The 13,544-nt window shown below is 34.9% G+C and overlaps 1 protein-coding gene and 1 non-coding gene across 3 annotated transcripts; one reads left to right on the top strand and one right to left on the bottom strand.

Annotated features, from left to right (window-relative positions):
• The first annotated feature begins 1,940 nt into the window (after nucleotides 1-1,940).
• On the top strand, nucleotides 1,941-2,012 carry TRNAQ-CUG (transfer RNA glutamine (anticodon CUG)). The gene has a single exon. It is a non-coding gene; the product is annotated as a tRNA-Gln (tRNA).
• Nucleotides 2,013-3,635: 1,623 nt separating this feature from the next.
• On the bottom strand, nucleotides 3,636-8,011 carry LOC147407914 (transcription factor MTB1-like). 2 transcript variants are annotated; one of them, XR_015176929.1, is made up of 3 exons: nucleotides 5,553-8,011; nucleotides 5,353-5,466; nucleotides 3,636-5,194 (listed from the first exon to the last, which is right to left on the bottom strand). XR_015176929.1 is itself a non-coding variant. In XM_086436693.1 (2 exons), exon 1 carries the CDS (start codon nucleotides 7,320-7,322, stop codon nucleotides 5,574-5,576), a length of 1,749 nt encoding a protein of 582 aa, XP_086292819.1. In that variant the 5' UTR covers nucleotides 7,323-8,011; the 3' UTR covers nucleotides 3,636-5,466; nucleotides 5,553-5,573. The 2 variants fall into 2 exon arrangements, 1 of the variants encoding a protein (XP_086292819.1); XM_086436693.1 differs by having other exon boundaries at nucleotides 3,636-5,466.
• Nucleotides 8,012-13,544: the final 5,533 nt, after the last annotated feature.

Below are 13,544 nucleotides of genomic sequence, written 5' to 3'. Positions count from 1 at the left end.
TGAAGTGGCTAGGACACTTCAAAAGTTTAGAGGAACCCTCCTTGTAACATGACATGTAGTTTTTGTGTGTATTTCATACCCCTAATTTTCTTGAATATTTAAGATACCTTCTTGAAGGTGATCTAAAGGAGAGAGTTCCACCGAAGTTTTGAAGTAGGGTAAGCCCTTCAAAGTTCAAAGTTTTCTTCAAAATGTAAGAATAGATTAAAAAGTTTCCAACTCACTAATTTGGGCCTACTTAGAGAGTAACAATGTCTAATTTATCTATGAAAAATAATAAATAAAAATAACAAGTTTACTAATTTATAATCATTTTTTCAAAGAGGACGGGAATTGGACCCATCTAATTTGATGAAAAGATAAAACAAATGGTTCCCAATGATTTCGAAAAGTGTATGATTTTTATTTTATTTTAATAAACTAAAAATCAGCCCGATGAGCTTGACACATGCACATTAGGGTTAGGTTTGACTGTTCGAGCTTAGTCGACTTATGTCTGATAGAGGTATAGGGTAGGTCTAAGCTACAATCTGCTTCCTTAGGGTTCAACCAAGTCTGACCAAAATCCACCCATAGCCATTCTAATTTGGAATACTTATGAAGCGAGAGTTATAACTTTTTTATTAAATAAGAGTTCATAGTTCGCCATTGAGTTCAATATAAGAAAATAAATGATGGTCATGATAACATGATAATGATGACGGCGATTATTATGATTCAATTATATATTGTTTATAGAAATCCAACTCGACTTCTACCAAACATCTTTTATTCCCAAATAATACATAGAGAAATCATATATTTATATTTGTTTATTTTGATCTAGTTCTTACTTTTACTTTATTATTATTATTATTATTTGCTTTCTTATTGAATCTCTTTGAAGCTAAGCAAACTTGTATATTTCACATAAGCAGGGACGGAGACAGCGAGGCGTAATGATGGATACTAATGAGAGATTATTAATGATACACGTGTCATTTATAGCAAGGATTGTGGGTTGGGCTGTCCACAGGGCTTTGCACAATAGATGGCCCATCTTCAGACAGGTTATGAAAAGGCTTATTGATGCAGGCCTATGGGTTTTGGTGAATATTTGAGATACCTCTGCACAGACAGTTACCCTTGACTATGGGAATTTGTGGGAGAGTAATAGAATGACCAAAATAGCCTTACCTTTAGTTTCTTGAAGAAAAAAAAAAAAAAAAACCCATATTTGAGATATCCTTGTATTTTCAACTAAGGACAATACCTCATTTGCCCTCACTCCCTCACCTCCCTCCAATTTTTTGAAGATGACATTGCTCCTTGACTTGGGACTTCAATCATAGACTAATTGAAAATGACCTAAATACCCTTTTCTTCAACCTCACTACAAGAAAATCCTAGCTTTGCCCTTGATCATGATAATACATCTTCCAAAAATAAGACATGGTTGTTAAATTTTGTATTTATTGGGATCATATGTTTTTTTCCATGAGTTATTGGATCCTGACCCATTCTTTCATATTTTAAATAATAGATTACATTTTTATCCAACATGATTTTGACAAATTAAACCGAGGGATGGAGATTAGGGTTGATAGTGGGGGAAAAGTATTTAAGTGGTAGAAATCGATCGATGAGGAATCATGGGATTTGGCAAGAGGTTGAAGATTAAGGTATTTCAGGCATTTTTGTTTATTTATCAGAGTGGAGTATCGTCAAGGGGGTTTGTCATGAAATAAGAAAGGAAGGGGTATCTCAAATATTCACCAAAAATTGCATGGCTATGCCTAAATTTTCCTATATTACTCTTCTATTAGATTTTTATATTTTCACATCTAAACTTGAAATATTAAGGATCCCTACCGGTACGGTTGTATCTCAAAACTAACTTAGAGCACTATTTATTAAATAAATGAAACAAAATATTATTTTTTTAATTTCATCTTCAAAATGGTTCCATGGTCTAGTGGTTAGGACACTGGAGTCTGAATCCAGTAACCCGAGTTCAAGTCTCGGTGGAACCTTTGTTCTCTTAATTAAACATTTTGTTAGAGCATAAATTTAAATATTCTATATCTTTTGTTGTTAATGTCCTAAAAAAAAAATTCTATTTAAAGAAATAACTCATAATTTCTTGTTCAATTAGAGGGATCCATTTGTTTTAAAATTTTGCGAGTTTGCGAGTCTGACTTGGCTTGGATGACCTGACCTTGGGCATGGAATGTTCGACCACCCAAGTCGGGTTGTTTGGGATAATTCATTCCTCATTAATACTAGGTAATTTAGTATTGATAAAGGTTTATATAAAAAATAATTGGCATGTGACAGAACTTAAAATTGACAATTATTTATCCTAAAAATTTATTTCAAAATTTTATAGGCCTAAAATTATAAGTAAATTTAAAGAATAAGAAGACTAACTAAAATAATCATTTTTGTTATTAATATTAATTTTTAACAAAAGAAAAATATTTTAATTTTTAATATAATCATTGTATGAGAATATAGAATTACACTTAAACAAAAACATTAATAACAAAATAATTATTTATTTAAAGAAAAATAATCACACGTTATTTTTTATATATAAATAAACAAAAGAATACATATTGAAGTACTTTTAAATTATAATCATATTAAGTTTGGGTTTGGACAAATTGGGTTGGCCAATGCTTATGCCTGAACTCAACCCGATTTGAGTCTAGCATTTTTTTGTTGTCGTCCGACCCGAGGTTGAACCCAAGCTAACTATGTCTAGACCTGACCCAATGTTGGGTTCAAGTTTAACCTGCCCAAGTTGCAGCCCTATTATGAATTGGGGTTCACATTGGCTTGCCAGATCTTTGAAAAACCTCAAATAAGTAAATCGGCTTTAAACCGGTTGGATTTAATCCCAAAAATAAATTTCATGTTCTAACAGAAGGGATTAAATCTCAAATAGGTTAGGATTTAATCCCAAAAAATTAAATTGCAACTCGGTAAGATTCTACCGTATCCACCTAAAAGGACTTGGTAGGAATTTTCTGATTGACAAATTCGTTACTGTTTTAGCAAATGAAGCTTTGCTAAATTTTTTTCCACTACCGAGATTTTCTAACTACTACAACATTAGGAGTTGATGTTTCCAAGATCAATCCTAACCTATTTTAGAAGTTCTAAGGGTATTGCTTCTTGTACCATGAAATCCTAATTGAAACTTATGTAGGTTCAAAGAAGAAGGAAAATGAGAAAGTGAGAGATTCGAATGACAGAGAAGAAGAAGAAGGAGGAGGAGGAGAAGGATTCTGAAAGGGAAATTGAGATTCGGTGGGAATGGTGGGTGAAAACAGTGAAGTGGGTGAACGAGCAAAAAAGTGGGTGTAGATAGCCGTTGTTTAATCCTATCACATGTAGTATAGGACCACTTAGCTAAGCGGTAAGACCTTGGGTTCAAACCTAGTGAACCCTTTTAATGCTAACCACTAACCCACCAAAATAGTAAAAAAGTAAATAAATAAATAAATAAAATTTAGGAACGTGGGGTGGCCCATCCATCATTTTTTTCGTTTTCTTCGATTCTTTTGAGGTTAGAGATACCTCAGAACACCTTTGGATATTAAAAAAAAAAAAAAAAAAAAAAAAAAAAGGAAAAAAAGAACAACATTCTAACCTCCTTTTTCTGTTCAAAGTGTCCATAAAGCAAATAATGAAATCTAGCTTCTTTTAAACAGTAAAAGTTAGTTAACCATCTACATATAACTTGGGTTTGACCCAACCAATTAAATCAGGACCCTATAATTGATGGACTACATCATCATCGTAAACCGGACCTTACAATCGAAATGATTGGACAATCGTAATAGCTAATCCGAAAGTGGCCCACCTATCAATTGGCAGTGTTAGTGTTATATTTACACACTTCAAGGTAACTAAATTCATCTTAACAGAAGAAAAATTGAATCCAAAACTGCACTACCTTTCATGAAAATCCTTTAAACCCAATGCCTGTCGTGGTCCCGATATGGATCCCAGCTTGCCAACCTCAAAAGAATTCTGATACCCATAGGACCACACACATGACACACCTGAAAAAAGTTCACAAGAGAACAGATGGGGTCCAATTCTAGGATTTGAGGAATTGAGATGAGTGATTCAAAGAGAAGAATCTAACTAATTCCAAGGCCACGGATCAGGTTCGGTGGAACGGGTCCATACTAGCTTTAGACCTGTCCCTTTCATTCAGACCACACGAAGCGTTCCAAACATCCATGAAAAGAGATAGAAGGGCATTTGACATGGTCCCATATATTTCTTGGGAGTCATTATGGACCTTAAAAGGGACAAAATGGCTGTGGAGGATGTGAGGTGATGATTAAACTAGATCTTAGTTGAGATCCTAATATTAGAAATCTGGATCTGCAGCCAGCGTCGATTGTTTTTAAAGGTGTGTGAGATTTACATCTCGAGATACGGGACAAGGTTTACTAAACACTCAAGAGGCATGAGGAAGAAACATAAAAACATCTGAAGAGTGGGTGAATCATACAAGGTGTACGAAATGCTCGAATTGAGGTGTGAATGAGGCATATGATATTATTCAGAACGAAATGAATATTAAGAAAACAGGGGCAATCAAACCAAGAAACAAATCGAAAAAAAAATAAAAAAACAAAAAAAACAAACACAAATCACACACAGGGAGTTCCCTCAAGATTGAGGTACGCCCACAGATCACACTGATTCTACCATGAAGAGAAAACTCACAATTACGGATTACACTCTTTCACCAAAAAGAGAAATACATACCCTAGGAAAACATAACTAGGGTTTTACATAATACTAGTGAAATTATGATAATACCCTTAGATCGATCGACGTCTCCTATTTGTTCAATGATGAATAGTACTCCTTGCTGACCAGTACCATCAGGCTCCACAAACAATAATAATAAGAACTTTTAAAAAAAATTATGAAATAAGGAAAATGATAGTTGGGCAAAAATGAATGGAGGAATGTGCTTAACTCAGCCGACCTCAAATTTTTGGGATAAGGCATTGTTAATGATTATGTTTCACAATGTTGCCATTCTCCCAACTCCCGAGATGCTTCAATAGTTCGATACTTGAACAAATCCAAGAGTTCCAACCTACCAAATGGAATCAACTTCACCAAATCCATTAATCTACCCAACCTTCCTTCTCCCCCTAATTTCACATTTCGAAAGGTCCTAGGCAATTAAAAATAGTAAATACAAACAATCTTCTCAGGAACAAATTTGAAGACAAACAAACAAACAAAAGAACCGCAGATTAACTAAAGAAACATTGAAAACCAACCTCCTAAGCTTATACTCAATAAACAGTATCAGAGAGATGGTTAACTTACAGTTGGCGAGGATATGTATATTTGTATATCTCCGAAGAAACAACTGCACCACTCGGTCAATCTATGTGTGTAATATTCTAAATTCTGCCTATCATCCAAGTTCAGTATAGTCATCTGCAATATATATCGGTAAAAAGCCTCCAACGATTCTCCAATCTATGAATTAAATGTAAGAAACTATATGGGATCTTTCTTGATACCTAAAGAACCAAGGACAACGGCTACAACGTGCTGGATTCCCGAGAAAATGCAGCGATCAACTTGTCCTTCGTCAGCTGCTCGGATCCTTCAGACTTGACCACGAATGTGTGCAACACAGTATCATTGCTTGCAGAGATCTTTGACTCCACCATAGTGATCTTTGCCTCTTTGAATGCTTGGATGACTCTTGATACGGGGTGAGTCTCCAATGAGCAACTCACCCGTACAATAACCTCATCGTGAACCGCTTGAACGTCGATGTCTGGGTCACGATTTCTATTCTCTGCAGCCGAATTGGACTCGGAAACTACTACATCTTTTGATAGATTCCCAAACTTCTCTCTCTCAGACTCCATATCCTTGAGTTTCTTCTGAAGCTCAGTGATGTAAGTGATAGCATCTCCCAACAAGGACGCTTTATCCATTTTGGAGATGTTAGGCACGACAGCTCTCAATGCATAAAACCTCTGATTAAGCTTCTCTCGGCGCTGCCGCTCTGCCTCAACATGGTTGAGTGGCTCATCTCTTCCATTTGCGGGCTTCCGACCTCGTTTTCTTGGCCTCCGCTCATCAGTAAGGCCCATCTGGCCTTCCTTGCAAGATGCGTCAATGTCAGAGTTCTCCAATTCAACATTACTAGGCCCGGTAACCATGGGAGCCCTTGAAGTTGCTCCACCACTGAAATCAATCTGCCTTGGTGTCTGCTTCGTTGGCTGAAATTGATTCATCCGAGGCTCCTCCCCAACCTGGTTATATTGAGAACCATAAACCTCGGTATTTAACCCGAGTTTTACATTATGGATATGGGGCCAATTCATACTATGAAGACCCTTTCGAGTGTTTGGAAAGTGAAGCCTATTCCCATTAGAGTAGTTGTCCCATGACAAGTCCTCCACCTTGACGATAACGGGCTTCTCATTAGGCTTATTAGAGTAACCTTGGTTCATATTGTGCCCGAAAAACTTGGGATATTCGCCATTTTCATCTTTCTTCTCATTCATTAGAGGTACAAATGCTATCGGCTTCACCGGGATGGGTGAGGCATCAGTGGAGAATGTGGACCTTATGGTCTGCAACAGCTCTAGATTCTCGGGTATCAATCTCACGGATCCTAATTCAACCACACCGGAAGAGGTGGGGACGAGAACAATAGTTTGAACCCCGGCGGACCTTGCAAGGAACGATCGAACACAGTATTCGGATGGCGATTTCAAGGTGTCTTTGAACCATAAGTATTTCCCTAATTGCAAAGCCTTACCAGGGGCACCTTCGCCCCTTGGGAATGAAAAGTACATCGATGCAAGGAAGAACATTTCCATATCTGTGACTCTGTCCAACCCAAGTGCATAATTCTCCTCTTCGGATCCCCCGAAGAACATGTGGAGCTTCTCAAGCACTTTCTTCCTCATCTTCTGCAAGGTTTCGTCTTCGAATCGAAGATTTAGCAATTGGGTTACTTCAGATTCTTCTCCTTTTGGTTCTCTACAACACCCATCTCCCCAACCAAGAACAAAATTTCCAATCTTAGACCTTGAAATCTGCCAAAAGATTGCATAATTCCAACTAAAATTCGAAGAATTTGGCATCTCGACGAGCTCCAAGAGCTTGTTTTGGAGGTTTTCATCGTTCTGCACGGCCGATAACAAGCCTTCCGAAGAATCGGTGATCTTCATCAAGTAATCGAAAGCTTGAGCACCCAAAACTGCCATAACCATGGATTTATCCACGTCATTACAAAACCCACCATCCATTCCCAACTCAATCTTCATCTCCAACTCAACAAAAGAGCCAAAACAGAGAACCCCACTAAATACAACCTTAAAATTTCAAATTCAAATCAACCAAAACCCAAACCCCAGATGAAATTTATTTAAGAAAAACACTTTAATCAATCCTACCCATCAACAAAAATCTAACCCAGATCTTAAAACCAATATATTTACCCAAAATCCACCCCCCCCAAAAAAAAAACAACAAAAATAAAAAATCTTACATTTTTGTGTAGGGTTCCTCTGTTCCTCTCCCTTCTCTCATGCCCATTGTTTCAAATCTTACAAGTTACAACCTTTCATTCCCAAATTATGCAAAAAAAAACCCAGAAAAAAATGAAAAAAAAAAAAAAACTCAAATTCAAAATATGACCTATGAAGAACACACACACCCTACAGAACTGGCGAGATTCAAATATCAATCATCTCTTTCAACTTTAAACAAGTCAAAATCGGGAACGAAATCTAAAATCCTCTCTCGTGCTCTTTCTTCAAGTGTTCTTTGCTTCATCTGTGGAGAGAGAGAGAGGGGGTTTATTTCTGAGTTTTCGCTCAAATTCTAACCAGATATTGAGACCATGATTGAGTTAAAATCTAACCATGGTTAGCTTTCATGGGATTGTGGCGTTGGTGTTTAAGGAAGTCGGCGAAGATTTTGCTGTTGTTTGGGTAACATTAAATAGGATTTTTTGGTTGTTTCAAGTACACATCCGATATTGCTGTTTACATTAAACGACTTGACGAAGCCAAACCGTCAAGCACTTTTTTATCTTTTCATTTTTCAAAAAGAGGACAACAACACTTCAGTTATAAATTTCTGTGAAAGTAGGGGTATTTTTGTCTTCTTATCTTCACCATGAAATAGTCATAATGGAGACCTAACATGATATACAGTGGGCCCCACGTTGTGGACAACGAGTGACATCAGGTGACAACTTTTTGGGCCCACTGTTCATTTGAGCTTTCGGTTCGTGTTTTATTGGCCGACCTAAGATTTAAATTCGGTATCATTCCCTTCCTCTAATTTTCCTAAAATAAAAGTCGTGATTCTAAAATTTTCACTCCCCCTGTACTCAGCTGAGGTGGCAGGAATATAGAATCAAATCATAGATCTTTTCTTCGGGATACACAAACAAAGAACAACGATTCTCTACTTTTACCACGTCAATCGAGTGAAAATTTTCAAGTAAAAAATCATTAGCGAATTCATAATTAATAGATATACTAACACTTGCAATACATCAAAAATTCAATCATCGATTCTCCCCACAAACAAACATAATAATGACGAGGGAGGGGATTATAACTAGTAAGCCAGTATGTCGAGAAACAATCTATGACCAATTTTCCCACCACGTGGCGTGCTCGTCACTCGCCAATGCTAATTAGGGTAGAACTTGTCTTCATTTATTCGTGTCAGATTCAAAGAGTCAACCGAACCAACATATTTAATTTATAATTTTTATTTTTTGATATGTATCAAAATATTTCACGGGCATTTCAAATCGTAATAAAATATTATTAGGCATTCATTAAAACTGAGATGATTTATAAGAAGATAATTCATTTGATGAATTGGCCATGAGAAATATTTTGGATGTGAGATATGATTGATTCTCATTGATTGATGGCCTAGATCTCTTAACACAATTGCCTTTTTCTATAGTGCCACACACTCTAAAATTCCCTTAATATTCCATTTAACCCATTTTGTCATAAAAATTACTGAATTTTGTTTCAAAATAAAAAAAAATATGCTTATTCTTCGGGAACCATTTCAGGTAGAGAAACATTTTTCTTACTTAGCTAAATTCTAAGCCTTACTAAGGGTGTTTTGCTCAAATGGGTTACCGCATCAACAATTTAGCACCACAACCCTCTGGGTTTCTTTAAAAAATTCAGATAAAAAAAAAGATTTTCCTTTGAATTTGATCCAAAATTTTGAAAATGAACGATCATTAAACTTTCACATAACTCATAAATTTAAAATTTAAATTCAATGGTGAAAAATAAAAAAATGTAGGAATTTTTTTTTCAAAGTTTATACAATTTTTCCTCTACAGTCCTGAAGGAGTGTATCTTTTTTTTTTTGACGCCACAAGATGAGCCCAAGGACTTTTAGTGACAATGAAATCTTACTAACTTAGTAAGGCTAGTCGGTCTCTTTCTTCTATCACGCTCTAGGCATGTTCGGTAACGGTGGAAATTTTACACGCTAATTAGCATGCACGTAGAAGGTTATCCTGCATGATCTACACGTGTCAGTATTAAGTATCACCTCGATATTAACGGCTACGATCAGTTAAAGCTTGTGAGAAGCACACGTGAAGCAGGGGGTGGTGGAGACGAACGTGAACGTCATTTAATGTTTTCCCCTTTAAATTCGTTAAAACGTATTTTGCATTTTGTTGATTTAGAAAGGGAATAGATTCTGTACTCCACGGAGTTGGATGGATAACTAAGCTCACGTTCTACTTTAATTGCTATGCACACACCAAAGACAATTTGCTACCAACCAACCTTACATCAAATTATGAAATTTTAAACGATTTTTCTTTCAAATGACTACGTGGTTAGGTGATTTCTACAACTAATCATCATATTCATATTTGAAAATCAAGATTTTGAGGTTAAACCAACCTAACTATCATTTAATGTGCATGAACCCCACCATTATTTCCTTTACTCGAAGAGATCTAATTCCGATATTCGTTTATCCATGATTGAATTCTAATTTTGTATCCCTATCGAAAACATAATGTGATTGTCTCATTGTTGGTCAACCTATTTTAATTTTAAAACTAATTGAAATCATAATTGATATAAGCACGAGGTGATTCATGTTAAAACGCATGATCTTGATTGTATAAACATGAGAACCAATGATTGGAATTTCTTTGTATCCCAATAACTCACATCTTTGGGATCACTCATCCTAATGATAAATTCTAGTTGTTGGATTTCTTGTTTATATGATTGGGATCATGTGTGTTTTTCATGAATTGTTGGAGCTTGACTTATGTAATACTCTTTGGGTCATTTTTTTTCGCTTTGGTTGTGTGTTTGAAATTTAGTGGCTTCTTAGTTTACTTTGTTACATATTAGAAAATTTTCATGGGATCAACGCGCATGACCTTAGTAACTAATCACATCCCAAAAGAATGTGAGGAAATCCTATGAATTCATATATATATATATATATATATATATATATATATATATATATATAGGTGGTGTTCGGAGACCCTAAAGAGAACTAAACATTGTGCCAAACATTTTTTTTCAATATATGGGTTATAAGTTTTGGTGAAATTATAAAATTTCTGTGACGAGGAGATCATTCTCACTAAAAATCAGCCTATTCTAAAATTTCTAACTCCATCAAAAGTGATTTACAAAAATCAGGCGGTCCACAATTTTTTAACTTGTAAACTAGGTTTAAAAGTTTTGGAATGAGTTAAGTTTTGGTGAAGATGATCTCTTCACCATAGAGATTATCCAAAAAAAAAAAAAAAACAAACAAACAATCCATTCTAAAACTTCTAACTCCTATCTTGAAAGATGTTTGATTCTCTTTAGACCCTCCAAAAGCTTCCATATATATAGTTCATTTTGAAACTTTTATACCCGACTTACAAGTTGAAGAATCGTGGATTGTCAGTTATTGTAAACCACTTTTGGTGTGGTAAAAAGTTTCAAAATGGGTTAATTTTTTGTGAGGGTGATCTTTTCACCATGGAGACCATCTTCACAAAAAACCAATCTAGTTCAAACGCTTTCATATATATATATATATATATGGGGAGAGATCCTCGGACATATTCAAAAATAGACTTAAAAACAATGAATTTCAAGCGTTGGATGAAATGGATTTGAACGGTTGAATTTTGTTTTAAATGAAAAAAATTACAATACACGTGTATCCCACATGAACTTTAAAGATTTTAAAATTTTTGTACATATCTCTATAAAAACAAATTTTATTTTCAAATCAACTTATCCTATCGCATCAAATCAAAACATATTTCTTTTCTAATTCCATCTTTTATCTCACTCCGGAGTTACATCAATCTTAAATCATTTTTTTCTTTTTCTTTCTTTTAGGCTTCTCTTTGCATAAATAAAGAGAGAGAGAGAGAGAAGAGGGAGAAAAAAAAAAAAAGAGAAAACGATTTAGGGTTGATGTAACTTCAAAGTAAGATAAAAGATAGAATTAGAAAAGAAATCTATTTTGATTTGATGCGATGGGTTGATTTGATTTTTTTTTTTTTTTAGGGAGGTATGTATAAAATTTTAAAAATCTTTAAAATTCACATGGGATACAATTGGTATTGCAATTTTTTTCATTTAAAACAAAATCCAATCGTTCAAATCCATTTCATCCAACATTTGAAATTCATTATTTTTAAATCTGTTTTTGTTATAACAATCTTTTTATTATTCAAACCAGCTAAAGCTAGTCGTTGATGACCCTACTCATTCTAATCTCAATGATGCCTTAGTAGGAAAATTCTAATATCTACGAGCAATGGAGATCGAAAGATAATCTCTTAGTCCAATTGAACATTTTTCATTTTTCAATCATTATTCATAATAGTCACATCGTCAAAGATATAGAGTGACAAGCGTCGAAAAAAATGATTGATCATCTATGTTATCAATCCTTTCCATGATTCCGAGCCGACAGATTTATTGAGCAATTCATTAAAAAAAAAAAGTACGGACGCTCGAGATTTTCTCATCACAACCATACGTTGGATGTTGAACGTCCAACATCGTTGTACCCTAAAGATGTCTTTCAAGGAGTATAATTTGGTTATTGCTTGTCATGTCACTTGATTAAAGCTAAACGTTTTGTCTCTTTGACAACGAATTCCAAATTCCCACCGTAATTGCTGGAGCCAGTCGTACAGAATACTTTGACTTTGTCATAATATTTGAAATTACTCTTGTAGCCCTACTACGTGTTAGTTTCTAGCTGCACATTGTGGGTTATTTTGGTCCAATCACTCATAGTTCTATATCTCGAGGCACAAAGTCAAGAGTCAACACAGCAGAGTCCGAATGTTAACGGTATGATCACGATTGATTACGACTAACAAGTGGTACGCATGACTTGGACCACCAATATCATGGGACACATTTGATCAAATCTAGTTGATCTCTTAAGTTGACCTGTGACCTAAGAATGGAACCATCTAAAGGCACGTTTCGTGAAGTCGAAACACGTGCTTTGACACACACACACCCAACTAATTTTTAGAGATTATGAGTCAAGATGAGTTGATTGGATTTCGAGGTCATTGTGCTCTTTTAACATTTATTCTGACCTATTTTGAGTGGTTTATTAGTTGGGTTCAATTATGGAAAATGCTGAAGTGACAAGCATTTCACACAGCCCTGATGTGAATGTGTGTATGTATCCATAGATGTTTTTCAAGAGATAGTAGTGAAAAAAGCATCTTCATGTGTATTTACACATTTACATTAGTACAGTGTGAAACACCGTTACTTGTAAAGTCACTCTAGCAAAAATTCTTCAATTAGGGTTTCGTTAACGTGTGTGCTAGGGCACATGTTAGAATGCAATAAATACATCTTGAAAATTGGAATATGAGGGTATTTTGGTATAAAAAAAATATTTTTTCTAAAGGCATTATAGGTTCACAATATAGGTTCGTGGCTGGTTGAATTCCACAAACATAGAATGAACTACACCACGAATGGATGAATCTGATATCTTAGATTTTACCTACTGACCAAGTCTACTCAACAACTTGACCGAGTCAATCTGGATTTGGACTGGGTCAAATTGGAAACTTAATCATGGTCAAAGACGATATTTATTTATTTATTTATTTTGAAAAAGTATAATAAATAATATACTCAAAATAAAAAAAATAAAGAATTTAGTCCCCTATGAGATAATCGATATAAGGGATACCCTTGCAAAATGCAAGATGTGGTCTACCTCCTGATCAAAAGTCAACGTCATTGACAGAATGTGAATTAGCCGTAAAACTTTTATTTATTTAACATACCAAAACACCCTCTAAGAATGAACATTACTAAAAATCCATTTTACCCAATTTTTTAATAACAAAAAAAAAATACGATAAAAATCTACACCATTCGATTAAATTAAGAGAAATCACTTTCGTTGGCTCAAATCAAATACATCTTCGCCATCGAAGTTCATCACTTAGGAGTTTTAACCAAATT

Source organism: Akebia trifoliata, chromosome 3, assembly GCF_017979445.1.
Source record: "Akebia trifoliata isolate Shusen 1 chromosome 3, ASM1797944v1, whole genome shotgun sequence".
NCBI classification, from domain to species: Eukaryota; Viridiplantae; Streptophyta; class Magnoliopsida; order Ranunculales; family Lardizabalaceae; genus Akebia; species Akebia trifoliata.
Note: the sequence above shows the minus strand (reverse complement) of the source record. Positions and strands in the feature narration are given on the sequence as shown.